The sequence below is a fragment of the Rattus norvegicus genome, chromosome 5, assembly GCF_036323735.1.
Source record: "Rattus norvegicus strain BN/NHsdMcwi chromosome 5, GRCr8, whole genome shotgun sequence".
NCBI lineage: Eukaryota > Metazoa > Chordata > Mammalia > Rodentia > Muridae > Rattus > Rattus norvegicus.
The window spans coordinates 159030701-159057752 of record NC_086023.1 but is presented as its reverse complement, the minus strand read 5'-3'; the positions used below and the strand labels follow the sequence as shown (position 1 = coordinate 159057752).

At 51.7% G+C, this 27052-nt stretch overlaps 1 protein-coding gene across 9 annotated transcripts; it reads right to left on the bottom strand.

Annotated features, from left to right (window-relative positions):
* Nucleotides 1-172: 172 nt before the first annotated feature.
* Nucleotides 173-21271, bottom strand: Zbtb17 (zinc finger and BTB domain containing 17). Of its 9 annotated transcripts, XM_063287818.1 has the most exons (19): nt 21104-21241; nt 18560-18645; nt 17972-18020; nt 17756-17872; nt 14810-14906; nt 5442-5648; nt 4615-4803; nt 3949-4089; nt 3588-3710; nt 2954-3195; nt 2728-2870; nt 2340-2640; nt 1988-2075; nt 1787-1903; nt 1585-1705; nt 1322-1452; nt 843-1052; nt 641-730; nt 173-563 (listed from the first exon to the last, which is right to left on the bottom strand). In XM_063287818.1, the coding sequence occupies exons 6-19, from the start codon at nt 5644-5646 to the stop codon at nt 280-282; spliced, it is 2385 nt and encodes a 794-aa protein (XP_063143888.1). In that variant the 5' UTR covers nt 5647-5648; nt 14810-14906; nt 17756-17872; nt 17972-18020; nt 18560-18645; nt 21104-21241; the 3' UTR covers nt 173-279. The 9 variants fall into 9 exon arrangements, with proteins under 9 accessions (XP_063143888.1, XP_063143885.1, XP_063143889.1 ...); XM_063287815.1 differs by lacking the exon at nt 17756-17872 and having other exon boundaries at nt 3588-3785; nt 17897-18020; XM_063287819.1 differs by lacking the exon at nt 17756-17872 and having other exon boundaries at nt 17897-18020.
* Between the last annotated feature and the right edge of the window lie 5781 nt (nt 21272-27052).

Genomic DNA, 27052 nt, shown 5'->3' with positions numbered 1-27052 from the left:
GCCTGCCGCCCACACCCTAAATAACTTGTACAGTATGGGGTCCACTTCCCACGAGGGACAGCGGGCCATCCCAGGAAGCATGGTCCCCGAGTTACTATTAAACTGTCAGCTGTATAGGCACCCGTTCCCCACCCCCAACTCCCCACTGGTGACATAGGGACCACAGGCGACATTAGAAAATAATCAAATTTATTCTCTCTAGGGAATGGGGCAGGAGCACCGGAATTCGAGTCCTGGGGTGCCACCCATCCTTAAATAAACAGTCAGAGGGCCACCTGCTTACTCGGCAGGTGGTAGGCAATCAGGAGCTGTGGGTGGAGTTTCTGCCAGTGTGGGCTGGCCCTCAGTCCCATCCCTAGGACGGAAGACCAGCTCTCCAGCCTGCAGCATCTGCCCGGCTGGCCACGCGCCACCTGGCCCGTACTGCTGGTAGAAGTCCGCATCCGTCTGGAACATGACCAGTGCCTGTGCTGTGTGGATCCGAACGTGCTGGGCCAGGCTATTGGCATCCAGGAACTTGTCCCCACAGGAATCACACGCATACAGGATGTGGGTGTTGGGATCTGTGGAGGTGGGCTGTGGTCAGGACAGGAAGGACCTGGGGTCCACTGGCCTTCATGCCCCAGACTGCCCCTCTCACCTTCTTCCTGCACTTGCTTGACAGCTTTGCTGATCTCAGCTTTGAGAACCTCCGTCTCATCAGCTGTCACTGCGGCCCCGACTGGTACCACTGTGGGCAGAGTCAGCAGGGCCTGAGGCACAAGCCACAGGGACCTACCCCATTGCTGCCACCGAGGCAAGCTTCTGTAGCTGCCCTCTGCCGCCCTGCCCACAGTGCACACCTGTGAGCTGAGTGACCGCTGTCGCTGCCAGTGCCTCAGTGGCCAGTGTGACCATGTCGTCCACAGTGACCACGCTGACCTCACCACCCTCTTCTGGCTCCAGGATCTTGATGCCCGCCTTGCCCTGATGCACGGTCTTTACGTGAGAACGCAGGTTGTCTACCCGGTTGAAACCACGGCCACACTTGTCACATAAGTAAGGCTTCTCTCCTGGCGGGGAGGCAAGTTACCATCCTGCGGCCTGCAGGCCTCCCTCTATCCTGCTGCCTCCCAGCCTCCCAGCACCCAGCTTTCCTAGAAAGAAACTCTGAGGCAGCCACCGGGGTGAACGCACCGCACCCCCCTCCTGGAAGGCAGGTGGAGTCATTTGTACCTCAAGGCTACCTGTTAAGCAAGGCTACCTCCAACCCCCACCCCCCCACCCCTGGTCCTCCAGAATGGGCTGGGAAGGAGCACTCAGGTGGGCAGTGTGCGCTCACCAGTGTGGATGATAATGTGCTTGGACAGGTCCCCCACATTCACGAAGGCCTTGCTACACACGCTGCACTTGTGTGGGCGGATGTTGTCATGGTGACGAATGTGATTGGCCAACTGGCTTGACTGGACAAATCTACAAGGCCACAAATAAGGCTCGTGGTGACCCACGGGAGCTTCAGTGTGGAGGGATTTGAGGGTCCCCACCACTCTGGGACACAGACTGAGATTTGGCCTCATGCTCCCTGGGGTGGGGGCAGGCTACTACCTCTTGCCACAGCGTTCACAGACATAGGGCTTCTCCCCCGTGTGCTGGCGTACGTGGGCGATGAGGGAGCTGGCTTGGGTGAAGGCCTTGCCACATATCACGCACTGACACGGCTTCTCACCTGGGGCAGAGGCACACCGCACTAGGACCCGCTCGGCTCCCTGTGCCCCTTCCACAGCCCACACAGGGCCTCCTCACCCACCCGTGTGGATCCGTACGTGCCGCTGCAGCGCGCCTGGGTCAGCAAACTGCCGCTGACAGTGGGTGCATACATACGGCTTCTCCCCGCTGTGGATCCGCAGGTGCCGCTTGAGGTTCCCTTCGGAGATGAAAGGCAAGACTAGCGTGCTTCACTGGGAGGGCCTCGGGGCAAGGCCTGGGGAACCAGGGGCGCTGGGCCTACCTGAGGTGGTGAATTGCTTCCCGCACTCCCGGCACTTGAGAGGGCCGTCAGCAATGTGGATCTTCAAGTGGGCCTTCAGGTTCCCCACCTGCACCCAGACAGGGGCTCAGAAGGGTCCCCTTGGAACCTGGCTTCTCCCCAACCCCGTAGGCCAGGGAATACTGGGCTTCCTGGTTTCTCCAAGGGGCAGAGCTCCATCTTTGAAGGAAGCTCAGGTTCCAGCCCTAGACGGGAAACCAACCACAGCCCTCCAGAGTACCATCCGAGGGTGCCTGTCCTACACAGTGGCTGCTGTGTACCGACCCTGGGGCGCTATGAGGAGCCTGCGCTGCCGGCTCAGGAGGGCGCACACCTGGTTGAACTTCTTGTCACAGTGAGGGCACTTGTGCTCCTTGTCAGTGTCATGGGTCTCCAGGTGGCGCATCTTGGACGTGGGGTCGGAGAATGAACGGCCACAGTAGTCGCACTGGTAGGGTTTCTGGCCACTGTGTACCAGCTGGTGGCGCTTGAGGTTGCCGGAAGTGGTGAAGAGCTTGCCGCAGTCCCCGCAGCGGTAGCGCGCCTCCCCCGAGTGCCTCTTCTTGTGCAGGTTCAGCAGGCTGATGAGCCTGTAGCTCTTGCCGCACTCCTCGCACCCATAGGGTTTCAACGGGCTGTGGGTCAGAAGGTGCTAGGCCATAGGAAGGGGTGCTCGCAGGGTTCCCAACAGGTGCCCAGTCTCGGGGACGCAGGGTGGGTACCTGTGTGTCTTCTCGTGAGCCTTGCAGGCTGCGGGGTCCGAGAAAGCCTTGCTGCACTCCCGACAGGAGAATGGCTTCTCACCCGTGTGGATGCGGATGTGCCGTTTGAAGTTCCCTGTGTGCGTGAACTCCTTCCCGCAGTCCTGCAGGCGCAGCAGGAAGAAGTGCGTAAGGGGCTGCAGAGACCCCGGAGGCACAGGGCTGGCACCGCCCACGGCCCCCGCACCTCGCACTTGTGGATGATGGAGCCATAAGCCTTGGACTCAGTGCGGTCCCCGTAGGTGCCCGAGCGCAGGTTCTGGCCCTCCATGCCAAGCTCGTGCCCAGAGTCTGTGCCCGCAGACTCTTCATTCTCCTCAGGAGGCTCCCCGTTCTCCAGGTGAACGCCCTCTTCCTTGACCGTGGCAGGCCCTGGGCCCTCTTCCTCTTGGCCCTCTTCTCCTTTGCTGGCTGGTTCCACTTCCATTTCTGCACAGAAAAGAGCAGGAACTGAGGATGTGGTCGAAGTCCCCCCAACTTCTGTAGGTGACAGTGCCTTCAGGATCTGTAACACAGGTATTAGCGACTCAGAAAATGCACCATTCTGGGCACGTGCGTGTGGGCATTTTCAGCAAACCAAGTACTCTGGACAGCATGGCACAGCACATGTCCAGCCCAGGGCCGAGCAGGAAGCTCTAGGGCTGTGTCAGGATCTTCCAGACTAATGGCGGGAAACGAGGCGGGGACGGGGATGGGAACACGCATGGGGACAGCTCAAGAGCCAAGAGAGAAAAGATGATGTGAGGTCGGGTCCAGGCAGAACAGAGACAGATGTGACCCAGGAGGCTGTGGAGAGGAGCCCCTGGCTGGGGGAGGGGCACCTTGCTCTGAGCTCTCTGATAAGGCTTCCGCTTCTGCAGCAGCCATGCTGCTCGTGGGGTCCGGCTTGAGCTCCACAGGTGGAGGCTCCCGGGGCGCGTCGGCCTTCTCCGTCTGTTCTGCGCCTGAGGAGGGATGGGAGGCTGGATTGGGACTCTGTGCAGAGGTCAAATGGGTCTCTTCCATGGCTGGAACAAACCCTGCAGAACAAGCTGTCTGAGCTAGACACAAGCCAGAAACTTACCAAGAGCGCTGCCACCCACCTCCCAGCCACAGGCCTTTACTGTCCTGGGGCCCAGGCTGCACAGGTGATGGGCAGAACCACCGCCCCGCCTTTCAGGCAGCCAGCCCGTCACAACTCACCCCTGGATGCACTCTCTGCCTGACCACCCCACTCCTCTTTGAGCTCTCTGCCTGGGCCTGCGGATGAACTGCTTCTTGCTTGGTCCAGCCTGCTCAGCACGGTGGCGGCAGCCTTCTCTTCTTTGGCTCGCTTGTCTCCTCCTGGAGACAGAACACAACAGACTTGTTTTTTCATCAAGTGTCAACCCGCCAGAAGGGTGAGGTGGCTTCTGAGTCCCCCTCAGGACTTCTAGGTACTTCACTAGTTTGTTCAGGGGACGCCTCAGCCCACAACACTCATTTCACAGCCCTGCAGCCTCCACAGCACAAGACGGCAGTAGACACTGGGCGTGGGCTGGTGCTCAGCAGGGGAGATGACCCTTGACCTGACCCATGATAGGATTCTATGGGCTTCTGAGGACACCTAAGGACACCAAGAGAGCTTCTGAAAGGGCAGCCACAAAAGACTCTGGGCATCGAGTGCCCATGTGTGACTCCTGCCCTCTGCTGCCCAAAATTAGAAAGGGGCGGGCATGGGGGACCCTTTCCAGAAGTGCTAGCCATGCCTTACCAACACCCCCACAACGAAGGCAAGGTATATGAGGAATCTGAGACCCAGTGAGATGAGCCAGACTGAGGCAGGGGCTCCAGAAGCCATTTTCAGGAACGGCCTGCCAATGACCTCACCTTCCTCGGCCGAGGCGTCTGCACTCTCCCCAGTGGTGCTGGTGGGCTCAGCGAGGGACTTCAGGGTGTGGCAGGCTGTGATAATGTCCTGCATCTGGAGGAAGCTGGCCACAGCCAGAACATCATCCACGTTCTCAGGGCTAAGGTGCAGTTTAGCAGTGTACATGAACTCCAGCACCTGCCCCAGGCCTGTCAAGGACAGGACAGCTGTCACAGACCCACTCCAGGGCCTGCTGGTGTGAAATCAGATTTTCACCACCTGTCTGCTGGGTTGGGGAGAGCTTCTACAAAGATACACAGGAGGACTGGGTCCTCCCCACTTCTGACAATGTGGTCTTCGGACCTTGTCACCTGGTCTACCAAACCCTCAGCCATCTGACCCTTATGTGTCTGTTTCACATCTATAGAATGGGAAACTATCCTTACCCGACCATCTCAGAAACAGGTGAGAGGGCTGGTTCGTCCTTCCTCAATTCCAGACCCATCTCAAGCCTGTGCCCCAGTTAACTCCTCATTCTTTATGTAGCCTGGCTGTCACCTCCAGGACTGACACGGCCACAGAGAGGAATCAGGAAGGTCTAGGGCCTGCCTTGCTCTGTCCCTGCTAACAAGGCTGGTCCTACTCTCTCTGTGCCCTAGCATACGGTGAATCTGTCCCTCCACCCCCGCCCCTCGTCCACTCCATGTCTAGTCAGAAGAGGTTCTGAAAAGTGGGTGGGAGAAACTTGGTACCTACAGGGTCAGAGCTCAAACTCAGGTGGGACATGGCCTGCTAGCACTGGCCTGGAAGGGCCTTGCATGATGAGGCCCTGGCCCCAACAGGGTACCTGCCGCATTACTGATGTCCAGGTGCACCACATCCTTCTGGTCCACAAAGAGCATCTTGAAGTACTCGCTGCAGGCTGCCAGCACCGCCTTGTGAGCTTTGAAGTCAACGCCGTCCACCACAAAGGTGCAGTCACAGAGGAGGCCCATTTGCCGCTGCTGGTTCAGCTGCTCCAAGACACGCTGGCTGTGCTGGGGGAAGTCCATGGCTGCAGAAAGCCAGAGCCTTCTGTCAGCACCACGAAAGGACGCCAGCCCAACTCACTGCCGACTGCCAAGCAAGCCCAGGTAAGGCTCCCAGAGGAGACAGAGAGAATTAAACACTGGAGAGGCATTTCTACCACAGAAGGGCAGATGACACCAGACACTTACTGCAAGCCAAGGCAGCTCAGTCCCTCCCAAAGCTTACTCAACAAGGCAAGTTCCCTATAGCACAAAGCATCAGGACAGCCCCATATCTTGCCCCCACAGCAGAATACACACTAGGTAATAGGCTAAGGAGTCAAGACAGCAAACAAATGAAGTCAATAAGTTGTGCTGTCTGTCTCACAGAACAACTGACCATGGTTATCCAAGAACACACACTGTCAGAATAAAAGGCGCTAAGTGCGGGGCGGCTCTTCCATCGTCACGGCTCCCACAGGCCCTGGGCAGGTCCCTGCGCACACAGTGGCTGGGTTCTTTAGGTGGGGATCCTGCTGTCTCTCCCTCCAGGCCTTTCCCACCCACCCTTGCTCAGCTCCGCCCTCCCTCTCAGGTGCAAGGCGCGACCTGAAGTGGGTAAAGTCTGCTGCCTCCGCACATCTGAGTGGTGAGTCTCCCACCCTGACCCATGAGCGGCCTGGTCGGCTGCAGGGATAAGGGCCTCCCTTAATGCTGGGAAATCCCATGGCTGTCCCAAGGGCTCAGAGATGGCCTGGGTAGGTCCTCAGTCATGAACCATACAGACAGAGAAATGAGATAAAATACTCAAGCAGCCCAGCCCCACTGCAGAATCTTCTCAAGATCGGCAATCTTTTAGGGAAGCAATGGTTTTTCTTTACAGAAAAAACTTGTTTCCCAACATTTCAAAATAAAACCTGGCAGTATATGAGGCCAAGTGCGTAGAGCAGGTGTTGGCTCCAAACCCAGTAACAGCCAGCCACTCCACAGCCAGGCTGCCCCCCGAAGCAGGAAAGTGACCTGGGCACTGTGCCCCGGTGCAGCAGTACTGGCTGCTCCTGACGTCACCATCCCAGGCTGTCACTGGCCTGCAGCCTGGAGCTGCAGTGACCATCTGAGGAGAGCACAGAAGTCATGCCCCTCACACTAGTTCAGGCAGTTACTTTCATGTGGTTTCTAGAAACTTCTGTGCCTGCAATCTCAACACTCAGGAAGCTGATGCAGGAGGATGATAAGTTCCAAGCCAGGCTGAGTCACTGTCTCACACAGCAAGAAAACATGGGGAGATGTACGTGCTGTTCTAAGGGGAAGCCTCTAATGGGGAGCGCAGCAGTGATATCAGGACAACTGCAAGTTTAGACTGGAGACCAGGTCCAAGCAGGGACATTGTTTTTGGGCCTGGCAGTGCCACCATCTATAGCTAAGAGGCAGCCTGAAGCAAGAGGTAGGCACAGGACATCCCCAGCAAAGCCACTGGGCACCTTCTCTAAGCCAGTGGCTCTCCACCGTGCTGAGGCTGCACCTCTTTAATACAGCTCTTCCTGCTGTGCTAACCCTGACTATAATCACATTATGGCCGTCACTACTTCTCCGTAACTGTAATTGTCTTGCTGTTATGACTCCTAATGCCAATATCTGTTTTCAAATTGTTTTAGGTGGCCCCTGTCAGAGTCATCAGGCCTTAAAGACTTCATGATCCACAGGGCAAGAACCACTGCTCTAACTCCACAAAGAGCAAACTCTGGAAGGATGAGAGGGAGAATCTCAAAAGTTGTTGTTCAGAGTATAAGGCACTGAGACGCAGGCCCAGGCCTGGGGTTAAACACCCAGGAGCACAGCCAAGGCACAGAGCAGATGAGGACAGCCCACGGCAGAGTGGTCCCAGTGATGTCTTCAGAGATGGAGAAGCTGTGGGCTCCACAGCCAGCGAGCCACTTCCTGAGTGCAGACAGGAAGCCAACATCCTGCATATAGTTTACGAGGTCCTGAGTGACTGACTAGTGCAGGCACGGAACCTGAGGGTCTTGGTGGAGCCCCAGCCTCCTTCCTTTGTCCAGGATGCTCACCTCTTTCCTGATCCACCATGACCCTGTCTTCATTCTTTCCCTGTGTTTTGCAGCCCTCACTTTGTAGCAAAGCACCCCAACTCAGTAAGTGGAACCCTCAGAGGCATCTTAGAGCCCTGTGAGGCGCCTGTATGACCGTCTCCTTCCTGGACCACCATGGGCTCCATTCGTGGGCATCTGGATTTCTTTCTTCTTTTTCTTTTTATTGAGACAGGGTCTCACTGTATAGCCCTGACTAGCTTAGAGCTCAGAGGCCTGCCTGCCTCTGCCTCCCAAGTGCTGCTAGATTAAAGGCATTTGCCATCACACGCAGCAAGTCTAAGGTTTTAAATAAAACAAACAAAAAACAGCATAAGTGCCAGTCACGGCACAAGGCCCATGCAAAGAACCTCCCTCTCAGCTCAGCCTCCCAAGACCCTGGGGGAGGGGAGGGCCATGGGGCTCAGTGACAAAGGAACATATGGGTGGAACCCATGAGAGCTGGACATACACACTCCTCAGTTCAACTGTTTTGGGGTTAAGATCCACTCTGCTCAACCTGACAAGTTCCTCCGACAATGAAGAAATGGCATCTAGTGGGTTGGGCAGCCAAAACAGCACGCCATGCTCACCTGCACTTTCAGCCACAGCTTTCCTGTTGCTGCCTCAGAGATACAAGGACCAGGAAGAATTCCTCCAGACCTGAATCCAGGGTCTGCCCCTGGCTGCCAAGGGGCCAGGGCATCTCCAGTGGAGCAAGGGCTCAAACATTCTTTTTTTTTTTTCCCCCCGGAGCTGGGGACCGAACCCAGGCCTTGCACCCAGGCCTTGTGCTTGCTAGGCAAGCGCTCTACCACTGAGCTAAATCCCCAACCCCAGGCTCACACATTCTTTACAAGATTAATCACACCAACTCAAATGGGAGGTAGGGAGGAGGGGGGTGCCCTTAGCACCCAACAGCCATGTGTTAGCAGGAAGCAGAGAGATATATTCTAAGTGACTCTTTATAAGGCCCTGTATCACACATCCCTACATCCTTTTACTTGGGCACTCTGGGTGACTAGACTTACCCATAACCCACCATCCCTTCTAAACACAATCTGGAAAATGCCTACAACACAATCCCAGCGGTGGTGCTGAGGCAAAGGAGGGCATGCTAAACAGAGCACTTTACAGCCTGCCTGTACTGTTAACCTGAGCCAATGCCTGCCTGAAGCACCAGGGAGACGGAGCTGCATTGCTCCCTCCCAAAGCCACACGGCCTGTCAAACACGGAAACAGGAGCCAAGTCACTGGCAAGCCCTGACTAGCATGAGGGGTTGGGCCCCATCACGGCACAGAAAGCAACCTCCCTTGTGCACACACCTGCTTCATGGCTCCCCAGTGGGCTGGCTAGTTCCAGCTTCCACAGAGAGGTCACCAAAAAGAGCTCACCTTTCCTGATCCCGAAAGACAAGTGGCTCAACAGACATATATACACTCAGGCCAAGGAAATAGAAGTTCATAAAGGCCATCCCTGGGAGATTGAAAGCTATGCACCCAACCCCATTACCAACTTGTCTCTTCATGTATAACCTGGCAGAGAAATAACTATCAGCACTCCGGCCTGCTACCACAGTGCTCCTGGCCCAGCAATGCTCGCCTTGTATGGAGACTGTTTCCTCCATTGTTATTTTCTCATTATATACATGCGCACGCATGCACACACGCATGCACACACACACGCACGCACGCACGATCTATCTAGAAAGATAATCCTTCAGCAAATGCTAGGGTCAAACCCAGGGTGACAAGTGTCTGGCCCCTGAGCTGCTCCCAGTCTCCTCTTGTAAACACAGATCTTTATAAAAACATCCAGGCCTGCTTGGAACTCCAGTGTCTGACACTTCACCCTCTACTGGCAGTGCTACCTTGACCTAATGTAGGTTCACCAGTCCTGAATCCACAGTGTTTTCTATAATTAGAACAAGCAAATTCCTTTTCTTCCTTGAGGCAACACAGACCAGCCTTGGACTCACTGTGCAGCACAGACTGACCTCGAACTCACAGCCCTCCTCCTCACCTCCTGGGTGCTGGGGCTGCAGCTGTGGGCCAGCAGGGCAGGCTGCCTACTGAGGTTCTCACTCACCCTCACAGCCATCGAGAAGAGCAAAGGAAGGTCCAGAGCAGGTGCTGGCCCCTTCTGTTCACTTTTACTTCTTGAGACACCGTCACATGAGTTCAGGCTGGGGCTTGGAGAGATGGCTCACCCGTTAAAGGCTAGGCTCACAATCAAAAATATAGAAGTTCAAGCTATCTTTGAACTTGTGATAGAGCCAAGGATGGCCTTGGCCTCCTAGTCTTCCCATCTCACAAACAGAAACCAGCATCCTGATATAGACTGCCCCATGTGCTATTACAGCAACGCAGGGCACACTCAGAGCAAGATAAGCATTTGAGAAACAATTCCACCAACCTGGATGGGGAAAGATCCGTAGGGCAGATCAGCTCCCTAACGCCTGTAGTTATGACACCCGGTCACCCAGCAGCTCAGAGGCACAGAGAAATGAGCAGGAGGCTCCATGCTCCTCTCTGTATGCACCTGAGGGGAAGCACTATGGCTTTGAGTCTCCCAAGGAAGAAGGTTAACTACCAATACCACATGTAACATGGCTATCAAGTGCTGTGCAGAGTCAGGTAGAACTATCTGATAGTCAGAGGGAATGGGAAGGGCCTCTCTGAGGAGGGAGAATGTAAACAAAGACCTGGAAGAAGGTGTAGGAGGAAGCTGTGTCACTTCAAACCCAGGACCCAGGACCCACTCCAGAGTCACAGGCAGATGGCAATGCCCTTTCTTTCAAAGCTTTGTGCACGGTGAGCATTTTACCCATTAAGCTACACCCACGATTCTTTTAAACACACTTTTTAAAAAAGCCTTGGGAGAATTGAAGACAGAATTGCAATACTCTGAAAGTCAGCAGCTACAGGACAGCAGGAAAGCAGGAAGACCAGCAGCCACTGCAGAGAGGGTCATAGACTCAGTGCTCCCGGAGGCAGCAGTGCTCCAATTAAGAGCATATGTTGGGTCGGAGGGTAATGGCACACGTCTTTAATCCTAGCACTCGGGAGGCAGAGGTAGGGCTATCTCTTGAGTTCTGAGTTCAAGGCCATCCTGGTCTACAGACGGATCTACAGGACAATCAGGGCTACACAGAGAAACCCTGTCTCAAAAAAACAAACAACAGCATATGCTGGAGCTGTCATAATTAGCTGTTGCAGCAGAAGTGGGCTGTAAAGGGGAGAAGTGGTTAGGGGGAGCAGAGGAGGGCACACAAGTTCTATCATGAGAGGCTGGCATGGTGACACCATTCCCTGAGAAGAGGAGAAACAAGAGCCTGTGGGAAATCACAGACTCTTCAGACCAGCTACAGACAAGGAGACAGCACTAAAGGAGGAGACAGCACTAAAGGAGGAGACAGTGAATAAAACAGGTCAGCGTATGGCTTGGGGGCTAAGCGGACTTCTACCAGCCTGATGACCTGAGTTTCACCTCCACAATTCACATGGCAGGACAGAACCAACTCCTGACAATTATCCTCTGAACCCCACCTGTACACGCACACACACATACACACACAAAATAAACACATGAATGTATTTTTTTTTTTTTTTAGGAAAGAACAAGGGGAGAGTGGCAGGACATGAATGTGGAGGGACAGACTGGGCCATGACAGCCAAGCTGGGGCAGCTTATCCTCCATAGGCCAAGAACAGCCAGCAGGTCAGAGGCTCGCCAACTGGTGACTGGAGATGTCTCGGCCGGCCGGCAGCGTGCTTCTGTAGCATACACAAAGCTCTGGGTTCAATCCCCAGCAATGTACAAACCCCGAGTGTCAGTACACACCCAAAATCCTCAGCTACAGAGTCTGAGGCAAGCCTGGGCTACAAGAGGCCCTGCCTTATAAAGAAAGCTGACATGACAAAACTAAATTCTCAACTGAACCGCTGGAACCTGAGAAACTGTTAATAGCCCCTGTCAACTGGACTGCTCAGTCTCTGTCTGGCTCAACACCACAGAACAGGGTGTCGAGGGGCTCAAGGCCTGAACTCAGCACAGGCCCGAGGACTTCAATGCTGAGTCACAGTGTGACTGAATCGCACTCTGCAGAGACACCCACATCCTGCAGGGCACATGAGGGAAAAAAAAAAAAAAAACAGTAAAGGCACGTTCATGGGAACGGTTGTTGCCCGAACCCTTTCTGTGTTACCACTGATAATACCCTTAAAAATTAAAGAGGAAGAGGGTGTCCTGGGCCGGTCATTTGCTCAGTCAGAGAACTTTCCCATCATAAGGGTGTGTACCACTTCTCGGGGCTGGAACCACAAGGCTGGTGTAGAATACACCTCTAAAATCTGAGCATCATGAGGCACAGTACAGAAGATTGCTGCTAGTGCAAGGCCACCCTGAGCTATCCTGTGAGGCTCTGTGTCAAAATAACACCAAAAACCATTTCCTACTTTCTATAAGACCTGGTGACTAAAAACGTCTCAACAGAAAAAAAAGATGCATTTCATATGGGAAATGGAAAAATTACAAAATTTTTTACAAAGAATGTGTTACTCAGAAAGATTCTGGGAGCAGAAATCCCTGAAGAGGATCCCCTAGCGCAGTAGACGCACAGTGTCAGGCACAGGTGAAACCCTGATATTGTGAAAGGAATCTGCCATTGCTGGAGTCACAGCTCAGGGCTTGTAATTAAAGAGCTGGTCCTTGGGCAGCAGTTCACATCCGGCTAACCCTCAAAGTACACACATCGCTAACCTCTGTTCCTTTCTGTAAATCAGGATAACAGTGGAGGCTTCTACTTCCTAGAGCTGCTGTTGGGCTCCAGCATCATGATACTACGATACTTAAAACCATGCTGGAGCAGCGACAGACCCGGAGACCAGGGGAAGCCCACTACCCAGGGGGTCACTTCTACCAGATGCAACACCAGGCAGGCTTCAGTGCTTCAGACTTTACAGCAGTGCCACCACCTCCTTTCTAAAATCACATGACTTGCACAAGCAAAGAGGCTTCACTGAGAAAAAAACACAGCATGGCCATCCACAGAGAAAGAAGACTAGAGCTGAATGGTATTCCCCCTCCGCCCCGCCCCTCCCCCACACGCTTGGTCTGCAGGATAGGAAATCAAGCTGGCTGTGAGACAGAAGCCTCCTCCCTGCCGGCTAGCCCTCATGGTGTCAGAAGGTGCTAGGAGACTACTGGGGCAGAACAGTCAGTGTCAGCCATGCTCAGCACATCCCTACGGAATACACCACTCACTGAGCAACGAGAAGAGCCCACTGCCATGACGGTGTCGAGTCTGTGATGGGGTAACCAAAAGCTTCCTGAATGACTTGGGATGCTTCCCAGAAGGGAATTCATGTTTGGTACTGTAAATCAGAAGTTTGTGGCTGGAGAGGTTGGAGAGAAGCTGTTGTTGCTGCCTTACTAAGTGTATTAGACGTGGCCATGAAATCCCCTTCTAAATACTTGTCAGTGCTCGGAGATCATTGCTGCCATCAGAAAAGTTTCTTTGGAAGTGGGCAGCAGCAACCAGCAACTCAGAATTTGTCCAAGTGAGAAAAGTCAGTCAGCCATAATTGGGGCACCTGTACCACCTTCCAAACCTCACGGGGGGGGGGGGGGGGGGGGGGGACGGGGACACTGACCCAGAAGGGATGTATGAGCCTGAGGAGGGTGAGGCTGTCCCTCTGAAGATCCTAAGACACTAGGGTTCCTAGGGGAAGGAAAGAAGGGTCCGTGCTCCTGTAAATAACCCCTCACCCATGTTTCTCTAAGCAACCTTAATTAAACTCACTGGGTTAAAAGAGGGGAGGGGAGAGGGGCATGAACGTAAGGACTAGCTAGGAAAAAAGGGAGGGAGTGGAGGGCAGAGTGGGAGGGACAGAATGAGGTGCTGGCACTCAGCAGACTGTTTTAACTTTATATTGTCTTAGGATTAACAACAGTTCCAGGCCGTGGTGACGTACACGTGCCATGCCAATGCTTGGCACACTGAGGCAGGAGTAGAGTTCAAGGACAGTCTGGTCTCTGCAGCAAAATCCTGCCTCAAAAACCAAAATCCAGAAGCCAGAGTGGTGATGCCTTTAATCCCAGTACTTGGGAGGCAAGCAGCTCCCTGGACACCTGCCTACTACAGAGTGAGTTCAAGGACAGCCAGGGCTATGCAAAGAAATCCTGCCTCAGAAATACAACAAGAAGGGGTTGGGGATTTAGCTCAGTGGTAGAGCGCTTGCTTAGGAAGCGCAAGGCCCTGGGTTCGGTCCCCAGCTCCAAAAAAAGAACCAAAAAAAAAAAAAAAAAAAAAAAAAAGAAATACAACAAGAAGCCAGGGCCTGGAGAGGCAACGGGGAGCTCACCACCACTTACCCTCTTGTAGCATACCCACCCAGGTTCAGTAATCGGCATCCCTCTGCCAGCCTACCACCACTGTAACTTTAACTCCAATGCCCTCTGACCTCTATAGACACTGAACACACATGGTGCCCAGACACATATGCAGGGGAACCACCACACACGTAAAATTAAATAAAAAACAATTACAAAGCAAAGGCAGCCAGGGATGAGGTGCACACCTGGGGCCCCTGTATTTGTGAGGCAGAGGCCAGAAAGACAACTGAGCCAGGCAGTGGTGGCCCATGCACACCTTTGATCCCAGCAGTCGGGAGGCAGAGGCAGGGGGATCTCTCTAATCTCCAAACTCATAGCCAGGGCTAAACAAAGAAATCCTGCCTCAAAAAAAAAGGAAAAAAGGAAGGAAAGAAGGAAGGGATAGGCCCCATGAATAGACTAAAAGTAAAGTGGTATGTTCAAAAGAAAGTACTGAATACCTGAGAACAAAACTCGGCAGACGAGGAACAGCTTTAAAGACTAAAAAGAGAGGAGCCAATCCTACCCTCGCCTGGCCCAGGTCGCAGGTGGGTCTGGAGGATCTCTCCTCGGCTTCCCAGTATTCAGGGCTGAGATTACAGAAGGCACCACACCCATTAGGAAGTTCTCTTATGGGGTTGGGGATTTAGCTCAGTGGTAGAGCGCTTGCCTAGCAAGCGCAAGGCCCTGGGTTCGGTCCCCAACTCTGAAAAAAAGAAAAAGAAAAAAAAAAAAGGAAGTTCTCTTACCTAAGCAGAAAGTGCGAGCACCAAAGAAAGGACTGAGAAGTTACATGGAAACTGAGGCTTTCTTTTCCAGTTGGAGAGATGGCTCCGAGGATAGAATCTGTGGATAGAATCTCGGTGGCTGGAATGCAGAGGACCCAAGTTCAATTCCCAGCACCCACACGGTGGTCCACAACCATCTGGAACTCCAGTTCCAGGGTCTGATGGCCTTGACCTCTGTGGGCACCAGGCATGCACGTGGTACAGATATAGATGCTGGCAGAACCTGCATCCATGAAACTTAAAAACTAAAGAAACAAAGAAGGTCTTTTATCATGGAGGGAGGGCATGCATCCCAAAGGAAAAGGCCAAAAACCATGCAGTTCCACGTCAAATAGCAAAGGGTCAGTGTCCAAGATAAACAACACAATATCCACAGATGGGCTCTGTGGCCCAGGAGCAGTGCCTGTCAACTGGGTCGAGAGTGGGTTAGGGTCCACAAAACACATCAAGAAACCAAACTGCCTGGCAAGATAGCTCACCCTGAGGACCGGAGTTCAAACAAAGGAGAGGCCATGGAAGGGTCAAAGGAGAAAACCAGCTCCATAATGCTGTCCTCTAAATATCACACGCTCTGTGGCATGCATGTATCCACTTTCACACACACACACACACACACACACACACACACACATCGGGGAAGTTTAGAAACTTTTTAAAAAGACAAGCAAATAGAACAGTGGACACGGGCTGGAGAGATGGCTCAGTGGTTAGGAGCACTGACTGCTCTTCCAGAGGTCCTGAGTTCAATTCCCAGCAACCACATGGTGGCTCACAACCATCTGTCGTGGGATCTGATGCCCTCTTCTGGTGTGTCTGAAGACAGCTACAGTTACTTATATATAATAAATAAATTGAAATAAAAAGAACAGTGGACACAAGATGTAAACAGATGTTTCAGAAAGACTGGAAGGAGACTGATCCTCCAGTGTAAGTAAGCGTGGCTCTTCCTGCATTTCTAAGAATCAGGAAAGTGCAAGTCAGAAAGTGTAATCTTAGAGAGGCAAGTACAACCGTGCCATACCACAGTCCAGCAGCAACGTGGACACCCTTACCACTAGGAAGACAGGAGGAGGAGTACCATCCTTTGGGGCCAGCCTGAGCTACAGTCTGGGGCAAACTTGGGCTACTGAGCTACCCTGACTTAAAAACAAACCAAAAAGTGAGTTGAAGAAAACAGTACTCTACTGAGTTTTAAAGTGTATAAAACTGGCCATGGAGCTCCATCAGCAGCTCCCAGCCCCAGAACTAAGTAGTGTTCGGAAGCATGAAGGGCAGCTGGCTCAGCAAGCTGGAGCGTCCTGAGGCCGTCAGCCCCGGCTGAGACACAGGCCTGCTGCCCTCTTCAAGCTCTGGCCTCTGAGCTGGGTGGCATGTGGCATCTGTGAGAGTCTTCCACGAGGGGCGGGAGAGTGACTGTGAGAGTGGATGGGCATGGGTGTCGGGGGCCAACCCCACTGCCAGATCCTTCAGGTTTGCTGTGACAATGAGGCACCTGACCAGCCTCAGCTCCAACCTTCCGACGGAGCCTCAGGTCTCGGGACTGTGCAGACAGGAGGAGTATTCCTCACTTCTAACCCCATCTGCCTCCTTCCTTCGCTATGAAAAACAGGCTGGCCTCAAATTCACAGCACAATGGCCTGCCTCTGCCCTCAAGCTTCTGGGTTAGAAGCACCAGAAAATCAGAGGGACTCCACCCAGCTAAGGGAGTTTAAGACAACCTTCCAGATGGAAGGAATTATGCCAAAAACTCTCTCCTTAAGAGACCCAGCAAGACTTTTCAGGGTTTGGTATGTTCTCCAAGGTCCAGAGACTAACAACTCTGATTAGAAAGCTGGGGACTCCTGGGAGAAACAGAGAGGCACAGCACAGTCCCAACTTTCCAGGTGCCACTCAGCTAAGAGGTGTCTGCCAGGGGAGGGACAGCAACCAGCCTTGATGCCTGGGCTTTCCTCCTTCAATCCTGGCTGGCTCTTGAGGATTGAGTCACCCTGCACCTGGCAGCAGGGGGCAGCAGACACCTGTAAGTAACCACAGGACACCCTGTAGATCCCATACAGTTCTCTTTTTTTTTTTTTTTTTTTGGTTCTTTTTTTTCCGGAGCTGGGGACCGAACCCAGGGCCTTGCGCTTCCTAGGCAAGCGCTCTACCACTGAGCTAAATCCCCAGCCCCCCATACAGTTCTCAAAACACCCCGAGGACAGGTTTTTAGCCCTACTTACAGATAGGAAACTGTCTTGACCATGACACAAATGGCCCCCTAGACAGAGTCACACATCAGAGTTCTCACTGTCCCTGCCTAACTGAAGGGACAGTTAGCATTAATTCAGTCTAAACTTTCATGGCTTTAGCCCAGTCCTGACATCAGGCAGTTCCCCTCTTCCACTGTGTGTGACTAGAAGAACCCCTGATTTTGTAATCCAATCACCCTGAGCACCGTGCACCAGGCAGTGCCTAATACACGATACACGCTGGGCATAGAGCATACCTCAGTCCTAGACAAGCCTGTACACTCCAGCCCAAGCACCACAAATCTACCCCTCGCACAGTGGCCTGGGGACACACCGGCCTACTCAGCCACTCACTGGACTCTCCCGAAGGTATGGCCGGCCCCATACTCCAGACCCTGTCCTGCTGGGACCAGGCTCTCAGGCTGACTCTTCTCCAGCACCACATTAGCATGGCACCAGAAGCACGGGCGAGCCTGGGCGCCCTGCTCTCTCTCTCCCTTTGAGAGACGGAGTTTGATGTGATGGCAGAACCACAAGGAGCCAGTCTGGGCTTTAAGATGGGTGCCTGCGCTTAAGCAAAGGATCCTGTTCCAGATGCAGCTCGGGACAGTGGCCTGCTCAGCCAGCTCTAGAAGGAGTATTCCTAGGCTGCTGAGGGGTGGAGAGAAATAGCTCTTACTTTAGCCACCAATCTGGTGCGGCTTCCTGGAACAGTTTCCTCATTCACTGGCAGCACTGGAGACTTGAACCCAGGGCCTTCAACAGGCTAGAACTATGGCTGAGCCACACCTCTGCCCTGTAGGAAAATTTTAGATCTCACCTAATTAAAATAAGATAAAAGCCGAGTGTGGTGACGTATGCCTTTAATCCCAGCCCCTGGGAAGCACCAACAGACCTCTGTGATTGTGAAGCCGGGAAGGACTAGACAGCCATGGGTAGAGACACTGTCTCAAAGACAAAAAAGAAGAGAGAGAAAAGAGGGGGAAAAGCATGCCTGAGAATTCACTTTAGTTTTTGCTGGCAAAAATAACTAAGTAGATCAAGCCATAATCCTGAACTCAGGAAGCAGAGGCAGGAGGATCTCTTTGAGTTCGTTCAAAGCCAGCCTGAGTGACAGAGCCGGAGCGACATAGCAAGTACCTTTAGATGCTAGTCAAAAAACAAAGCAAGGTTTTTATCAACAATTTCATAATAACACTATATAGATATATTGGTTTTTGAAGACATGGTTTCTCAGTGTAGTCATGTAACGAGCTCTGACTGTCCTGGACTGGCTTTGTAAACCACGCTGGCCTTGAACTCAGAGATCCATCTGACTCTGTATCCCCAAGTGCTGGATTCAGAGTAACAAAGAAGTGCAGCAGCATAACTGACTTTATTATAGGTTTAAAGACAAAGGTCCTGAACAGACATCTGAACCATGCTACGTGTGGACAGTGTCTAGAAGCAAACTTCCTTCCTCCGGTGTTACAGACATACATACCTCAGATCTCCAAAAAGCCGGGGGCTCTCTTCTCAGACAGTGTGCCTGTAGAACTCCAGCTCGGCTCTCTTCCTCCAGCTCATCACCTGAATCAAAGATACCGGAGAAGAAGCCCCAGTGAGACCATGAGGGAGCCCGCTCAGCCTTTAGGGTCAGCTCTTCCTTCCACACATCAATCAGGCAAGTTCAGAGGTTAGCACGGAACCGGGCAAAAGCCCTCAGCGGATGGACGGTAAATGAATGATTACCGGCCTGCTGTAGAACAGACTGAGCTGGGCCTGAGGAGCAGGGAGAATGAGGAGGACCCAGGCTCCTCTCAGCTCCTTCTGGAACAGCCCTGCCCCATTCAGCACAGCATGGACTTTCCCACCAGACGGATACTCACCCCAATAAATCCCCCCCACCCAGATGACCTCTGCTGGATGCCAGCCATAAGATCACTGCCAGAACCTCACTTCAATGGTTTTGGAGGAGTTTTGGCCTTTTGAGGCAGGGCCTCACACTACAGTTCAGGCTAGCCTGGCACTTGCAGTACGGCTCCAGCTAGATGGTAAGCTACCCACAATTCTGTCTTAGCCTCCCTAGTGCTAGGATTCTAGACGTATACCACTTCAGGCTTCGCTTCACTGTTTCTCATTCCCCACTCACTTGAAGCTAAATCTTCCCCACTGGGTGTAGTGGCACGCTTTTAATCCCAGCACTTGGGAGACAAAGGCAGGTGGATCTCTGTGAGTTCAAAGCCAGCCTGGTCTACGAACCAAGTTGGAGGACAGCCAAGCTACACAGAAAAACCCTGTCTTGGGGGAGAGGGAGTACTAAATCCTTGGCTTAGCAGGTAAAAGTGCTTGGCTTGCTGTACAAGCTGACAACCTGAGTTCGATTCCCCAGAACCCACAATGCAGTAGGGCACATCTGTGACCTCAGCTCTCCCAGGGAGAGCTGCCAGGCAGATGGGAGAACCAGGTGGAAGCAGGAAGTTAGCCTAGTATACTACACGGCAGGAAGGACAGAGACCCTGACTCAACATGGTAGATGAGAACGCAATCAAGTTGTCCTCTGATCTGCACACACTCTAGAGTTTGAAGAAGAAACGGCACAAACTTGATGACTCTGGCTTCTCACTGAAGTTAGCACCAAGTTTTATCAATTCTACCTCCAAAATTATCCCCGCCCACTCTGCAACTAATTTAAAATTACTCAAGGCCACCCTTACACCTAAATTAGTCTAACAATCACAATATCTAACACTCACACACTCTCTCTCTCTCTCTCTCTCTCTCTCTCTCTCTCTCTCGTTTGTTTTATGGAGACAGGGTTTTTCTGTGTAGCCCTGGCTGACCTGGAACTCTCTCTGTAGCTCAAGCTGGCCTCAAACTCAGAGATTCACCTGTCTCTGTCTCTCTAATGCCGGGACCACCACTACCCAGCATCTAGTAATCTCTTAACTGATTTCAGGCTCATTCCTTTGTGACTCCTTCAACCTGCCTTAACCTGTGATCTTTCTAGTCCACAAACCGGCTTCTTAAATGCCCTCCCATTAACCTAAAAGTTAAAAGTGCTGAACTAGGTTTGCAACTTCTTAAAGACTTAGGCTGAGCCGGCTGACCTTACCACCCACCTCTGATGAAGAGGAGCTTGAACATTCTCACAAGCATCCTTCACCTAAGGATACGCTGCCTCACTCCTCCTAAGGACCCTTTAGGCTCAGCTTTCCGGGACACTGGGACTCCCTGGATTCACCTAAACTGTGTAAGGTGTCCCCGAGTTAGGCTCCCTTCCTACAGCGCAGTGACATCTGAAAAGCTTGTTTCTCTCTCCCGCGTGAGTCTGATCTCTGAATGGTGATGTCGTTGATGACAGTAACATCAAGGGACTTTCCACACGCATTCTCGCTCTAACTGTAAGCATGCTAGGCCCTGGACAATATATCACGTAACTCATCGCACATCTTAGAAGACTGATTTTATTATAACCCCTACTTTTAAAGATGAGGCAACTTAGGTGGAGAGAGTCTCCGCTTGGAGCTGAGAACCCTAGTCGCACTCGGGGACCCAATCCGCCGGCATCTCTCGCTCTGTCCTCAGATCTGTCAGGGGCGGAGAGCGAGGGAAGCGGGATGGAGGGATGGATCGGTGAATGAATGAACGGTCTGTTACGGGGGGTCAGTGAGGCTCCCGGTCTGAGACACATCCCGGTCGCCCCCGCCAGCCCCACGCCGCCCTGCACTTCGCCCCCGCGCGGCCGCAGCACGCCCACCCACCGCGGCCGGCGCGCGGGGTCAGGGGGCGGTGACAGCCCGGCGGCGGGGGCGGAGATGCCACCAGCCGGGGTGTCACCCAGCCCCGGAGGCGACTCGCGCCCCGTCGGCCGCGCGGGTGCATGGCCACCCCTCCCGGCCGCTCCCGCCGCTCCCGGCCCCGCGGCGCCCTCCGCCCGGGCCTCCCCTCCCCCACACAACCGTCCGGGCGTCCCGCGGCCCCGGCCCCCGCCGCCTCGGTCCCGACTCCCGGGACTCCCGGGCCGCCAGCGCCGTCCCGGTCTCACCTGCCATGTCCCGAACCCCACCACAGATGGAGGTGCATCACGGCCGCGAGAAGGCCGGGGGCAGCGCTTCACAGTAGACAAAGGGCGCCGCCATGTTAGAGTCGGGCGGAACGGACCTCGCTGGCTTCCCGGCTGCGACTTCCGTCGCTGGCGCAGCGCTCGTCCGAGGTGCGCGGCCGCCGGCCGGCGCATGCGCCTCGCCAGCCAAAAGTTCGTTAGTGTACTTCTGGAATTGTACCCATTTTAACCCTTGGTTTCCCGCTTCAAATAGATCTGCAGCGGCACTTACCGTGCACCAGACGCTGTGTTAAGCTCTTTACAGTTCGTTGTCTCCTTCCTCACACCATACAACCGAGTTATTTCTCTTCTCTTTTGAAGGAGTGAAAACTTAGGTGCAAAAAGGATTAGCCGCACATCTTTGTGACAAAGCCGTGATGTGGACCTACTTGTGACTCCCGTTATGGTTTGGAAAATATTTTTTTTTTTTTTGCAGTACTGGGGATCAAACCCAGCAACTTGGACTGGGTAAATGACTCAGGGGTCCAAGTGCTTGCATGCTATACAAGCATGAAAACCCAAGCTCTATCTTGAACACCACATTAAAAGGCAGGGGCTGGCAGGAGCGATAGCTCAGAGGTTAAGAACACTTTTGCTCTGGCAGAGGATTTGACTTCAATTCCCAGAATCCACATTGGTGACTCCAATTTCAAGAGATCTGATGCCTTCTGGTATTTGCAGAAAGTAGACATGCATATGGTGCACATACTTACACGGAGGCAAAATGCTCATAAAATTTAAGTAAACATTAAATAAATAAATGAATAATGATGATGGTGATGATGATGATGATGATGATGATGATGATGATGATAATAATAATAATAATAATAATAATAATAATAATAAAAGTTAAGAGTGGTGCATGCCTGTAATCTCGGGAATTTACTGGCCAGTCAACCTATCCTATCAAAACCTCAGGCTTCAGTGAGAGACCCTGTCCCGAAGGTTGGAAGTTAGTTTAGAACTAAAGATGTAGGTCAGTGTTAAGCCTGAGGACCCAGGCTCCGGTTTCCACTGAGGAAGTGACACAGTAAGTACCTAAGAAGATCAGGGGTGGCAGCTGGGGTGGTTTTTGTATTTAATCCATTATGCCAGGACTGAAGATAATTTCACCGAAATTTTATAATTTATAATTTCACTGAAAACTTTCAAAGAACAAAGACTTAGCTGAGTGTGGTGCACACCTCTAATCCCAGCACTGGAGTTAGGAAACAGGCAGCTCTCTGACTCTGCACGCTATGGATTTGTGGTGTGGCTCATATTCACATGGTGGCTGGGTAGGTGGATATGGAAAGAGTTATGCTTAGGAACTGGGAATAGAGATGGCTGAGTGGAACAGATGGATCTGTTGTGTCCCGAGTCCCTAACTCAATGAGATCCCCACCACCAATACCACCACCTTGTCAGTAGACGCTGTCCCTTCTCCCTTTGAGGGCAGAACTTTGCAAGGGGCTGCTAATTCCATGAGACCCGTCCATCTGACACCCTTCAGTTTCATCTAGGTCTATAAGGAGAGAAGAAGGTTCTAGGACATCCTTTGAAGCCAGCACTGTGTCTAACCAAGGAGGAGACATCTTATAGAACAGGTTAAAACAAATGAATGAGCCCTTACCAGTTAAACCAGCAGAAACCTACAGGGCGTGGGCACAGTCACTTTGAAGAGGAAAAGTCTGGACATGACCACACCTGAGAAGATATCTCAACAGGTAGAAGGCAGAGGCCAGGGCGTGAATGCAAGGAGGCTATCCTGAGCTACCAAGCTGTCGAAACAGAGAAAAAAAAATTCTGATTCTTTTTTTTGTTTGTTTATTTAATGTATATGAATAAACAGTAGCTGTCTTAGACACACCAGATCCTATTACAGATGGTTGTGAGCCACCATGTGGTTGCTGAGAATTTAACTCAGGACCTCTGGGAGAGCAGTCGGTGCTCTTAACCACTGAGCCATCTCTCCTGTGCATGATTTAATTTTTAATTAACCTATTACAAAAGACAACTATAAAACTATGGAAAAGCTTTTGTGGAGCTGGTGAGATAGCTCAGCTGGTAAAGGGACTTGCCAGGAAGCATGGTGACCTAAATTCAATTCCAGGACCCATATAGTGCAAGGTGAGAATGGATTCTCCCAAGTTGTTCTGAGTCCTTACTGTGTAAACCAGGCTGACCTGAAACTCACAGGGTTCCATCAGTATCTATCTGTACTGGAACTCTGGAATGGTGATAACTTTGTTGCTCTTAAGTCTGTCTTTTGAGACAGGATTTCTCTGTATAGCTCTGGCTTTCCTGGGACTCAATTGTAGACCAGGTTTGCCCTCAAACTCACGGAACTACCTGCTTCTGACTAAGTGTTGGAATGAAAAGGACTGGGTGACCGTGTCTGGCTTCACTGAAGAGCAAAGCCTACTTTGAAAAAAACACTGCAACTTTAAAAGACAACTATCTTTTAAGTGAATGTCTGCCTACCTGCATGTACGTGCTCACGGAGACCAAAACAGTCAGTAATTACCGCCCTGGAATTGCAAGTAGTAGTATAGTAAATTACTTTATACAGGTGTTAGGAAAAAGTTACTAGTGTCCTAAAAACACACACTTCCTGCTACAAAAATGCTAACCGAAGAAACTGTTTGTGGGTACTAATATGGTAAGCTTATGACAATAGACCCAGCATCGAAATTTTGAAGGCTGAAATAAGATCTTGCTTTACAGCCATAATTGTGTGAGAGACCACTCAGACTGCCTTCCCTCCCTCTTACCCTCCCGAAGGAGAGAAGAACGAAAAACTTCTGATTCTTATTGTTCTTCCTCCATTTCTTCTCTGCTTGAAGGAGCAAGATTTCTTTTTTTTTTTTTTCTTTTCTTTTTTTTCGGAGCTGGGGACCCAGGGCCTTGCGCTTCCTAGGCAAGCGCTCTACCACTGAGCTAAATCCCCAACCCCATAAGATTTCTTTTTTGTTAATTGGTTTTTTAATTTTTTTTTCAAGCTGCCGGGGACTGGAGAGATGGCTCAGTGGTTAAGAGCACTGAGTGCTCTCCCAGAGGTCCTGAGTTCAATGCCCAGCAGCCACATGGTGGCTAACAACCATCTGTAATGGGATCTGGTGCCCTCTAGTGGCCCTCATGCATACCTGCAGGCAGAAAGCTGTGTGGTGATGTATACATAATTAATAAAAACTAAATTAAAAAAAATGTTGGGAACAAGCAAAGGAAGCTTGTCTTAAATACTGCATCTTTGTTCTTGTACTCCATTTTTTTTTTGTTTTTTGGTTTTTTTTGTTTTTTTTTTTTGTTTGTTTTTTTTTTTTTGGAGCTGAGGACCGAACCCAGGGCCTTGCGCTTGCTAGGCAAGTGCTCTACCACTGAGCTAAATCCCCAACCCCTTTGTACTCCATTTAAATGATAAGGTGAAACTAAGTTGTGGTTCCCAGGCCCTAAGGGAGCTGAGGACTACCCAGTAGCCGACCAGCTTCTGTTATTTATCGTCTGTTCCCCAAAACATAATGGCATGCCAGTTCTAGAACATAATGACCGTTCCTAACCCTAAAAAGAACAAATGGATTTGATTGGTTGGACTGTAAAATCCTACATTCTGTATCAGTTGACAGAGATAAAACATGTAAGGAAGCCCTTGTCCCTAAGTCCTGATTGGTGGGAAAATGTAACTATGACTTGGTACAGATGTTTGTGGTTTTCTTTTTTTTTTTTTTAAAAGATTGATTTATTATATATAAGTACACTGTAGCTGTCCTCAGACACACCAGAAGAGGGCATCAGATCCCATTACAGATGGTTGTGAGCCACCATGTGGTTGCTGGGAATTGAACTCAGGACCTCTGGAAGAGCAGCCAGTGCTCTTAACCGCTGAGCCATATCTCCAACCGATGTTTGTGGTTTTCAAGCTTAAAAACTCTGTAACACGAGCTAGAGAGATGGCTCAGCAGTTAAGAGCACTGACTGCTCTTCCAGAGGTCCTGAGTTCAATTCCCAGCAACCACGTGGTGGCTCACAACCATCTGTGATGGGATCCGATGCCCTCTTCTGGTGTCTGAGGACAGCTACAGTGTACTCATATATGATGAATAAATCTTTAAAAAAAAATCCCCTCTGTAACATTCTGGTTTGGGGTGGGTTGGGGGGAGTGTCACATGAGGTGGCTGTGGGGGTCACAGTTCATCTCCCTGGTCTGCTCTATGGTCCGATGGATTAATACTGGCTTGATTTTTAATACATTTTTGTTACCTGCACGTGCAGGTGTTTGAGTTGTGTTGCATCTAAGCGGACCCCATAACAAAGACATGGTTTCTCTGTGTAACCCTGGCTGTCTTAGAACTTGCTCTGTAGACCAGGCTAGCTTCAAACTCAGAGATCTGCCTGCCTCTGTCCTGGGACTAAAGGCGTGCAATAAACCAGATTCTTGAGCCAGGTGTGGTGAAGCTCACCTGTGGTCCCAACCACAGGAGGCTGAGGCTGGGGGCGGGGCGGGAGGGGCTTCAGAGAGATTTCTTCATTATCATCATTTGTTTTGCGACAAGATCTCTCTACATAGCCCTGGTTGTCCTGAACTCACAGAGTTCCGCCTGCCTCTGCCTCTGAGTGCTAGGATTAAATGTATATGCCACCACACCCAGCAAGGTAGAGCTTAAGGCCAGTTTAGCTAATTTTTCATTTTAAATGGGATAAAAAAAAAGGCTGGAGAGCTAAGCCGTTTAAGAACCATTACTGCTCTTGCAGAGGACTTGAGCTTGGTTTCTGGGAGAGAGAGAGAGAGAGAGAGAGAGAGAGAGAGAGAGAGAGAGAGAGAGAGAGAGAAGAGGGCTGGGGCTGGATTGATGGTTTGGTGGTTACTGCATGGTGGCTCACAACTATCTGTAATGGGATCTGATGCTCTCTTCTGACCTGTCTGAATTCAGTAACAATGAACTTATATATAATAAATAAATCTTAAAAAAGAAAGAAAAATGGAAAGGCCATGACTGCCCCTAGGTATAGTGGAGGAGAAGGTTTATAGCCAGAGGCAGACTCATCTGGGAGAGCCCTGAGTAGTCTTGACCTTGAGTCATGTGGGGGAGGGGGAGGGGGAGGGGGAGGGGGAGGGAGAGACGGAGGAACCAAGTACAGCTACCGGGAGACCAAAAGTCCAAGAGAAGATAAGCAACCAAAACGCCTGGATTTTATAGGGAAAATCGTCTGGGGGAGGGCAGCCCAACCGTGGGCTGCAGAGGTCAGAAGGTAGAGGGCGAGGCATGCCAGCCATACCTTGTAACAGGTACTGAGGGATGCTGGGAGAACCTGGCATCCGGGTCTCCTTTGATATGTTAAATAGGCACCCCAGCCACCTCTGGGTTTGAAATTTAACAGTTCCCAGTGCCCCCGTGGCAGCTCACCACCATCTGCGTGCCTGCATGAGTTTATGGGCAACTGCACGCATGCGTGCGCACACGCATAAACTTTTAAGGGGTAGACTTCTGAGCTATTAGGCGGAGTGCTGCAAAACAAATGTCTGACCTTTGACATTTAGAATGACACTGTTCACCACCTTCTACAGAGTTCGTGGTTGAGAGCCACGTGATCCACTAACCACAAAATAAGTAAATAAATAATTGTGGGGGGGGGGGAAACCTTAACGTTTGAGGTAAGAACTATTGGATTTGGGCTGTAGCTAGCAGCGGTAGGTGGGGTCTTCTCTTCCTGTCTCTCTGGTTTTCCTGTACCGCCCCACCTTCCTTTCTCAAAGGGGTGAGTTTTCCGAATTCCAGGACTCCTGGGGTTAGATGAGGCTGCTCCATGGAATCCTATTCACCAGCTCTCAAGGCCACAGCCCTAATCAGCAGGCAGAGCCCCTTCTAAGTGGGCAGGAACCAAACCACAGGGCCTGGAGGTTGGCATAGACGT

Excerpts from the sequence above, each read along its gene's own strand:
- Zbtb17 (XM_063287815.1), bottom strand. The coding sequence starts at position 5,646 with ATGGACTTCCCCCAGCACAGCCAGCGTGTCTTGGAGCAGCTGAACCAG. Across the intron at positions 2,871-2,953 it reads CCATCATCCACAAGTGCGAG|GACTGCGGGAAGGAGTTCAC; the intron begins GTGCGGGGGCCG and ends CTGCGCCTGCAG. Across the intron at positions 731-842 it reads AGCGGTCACTCAGCTCACAG|TGGTACCAGTCGGGGCCGCA; the intron begins GTGTGCACTGTG and ends CTCTGCCCACAG.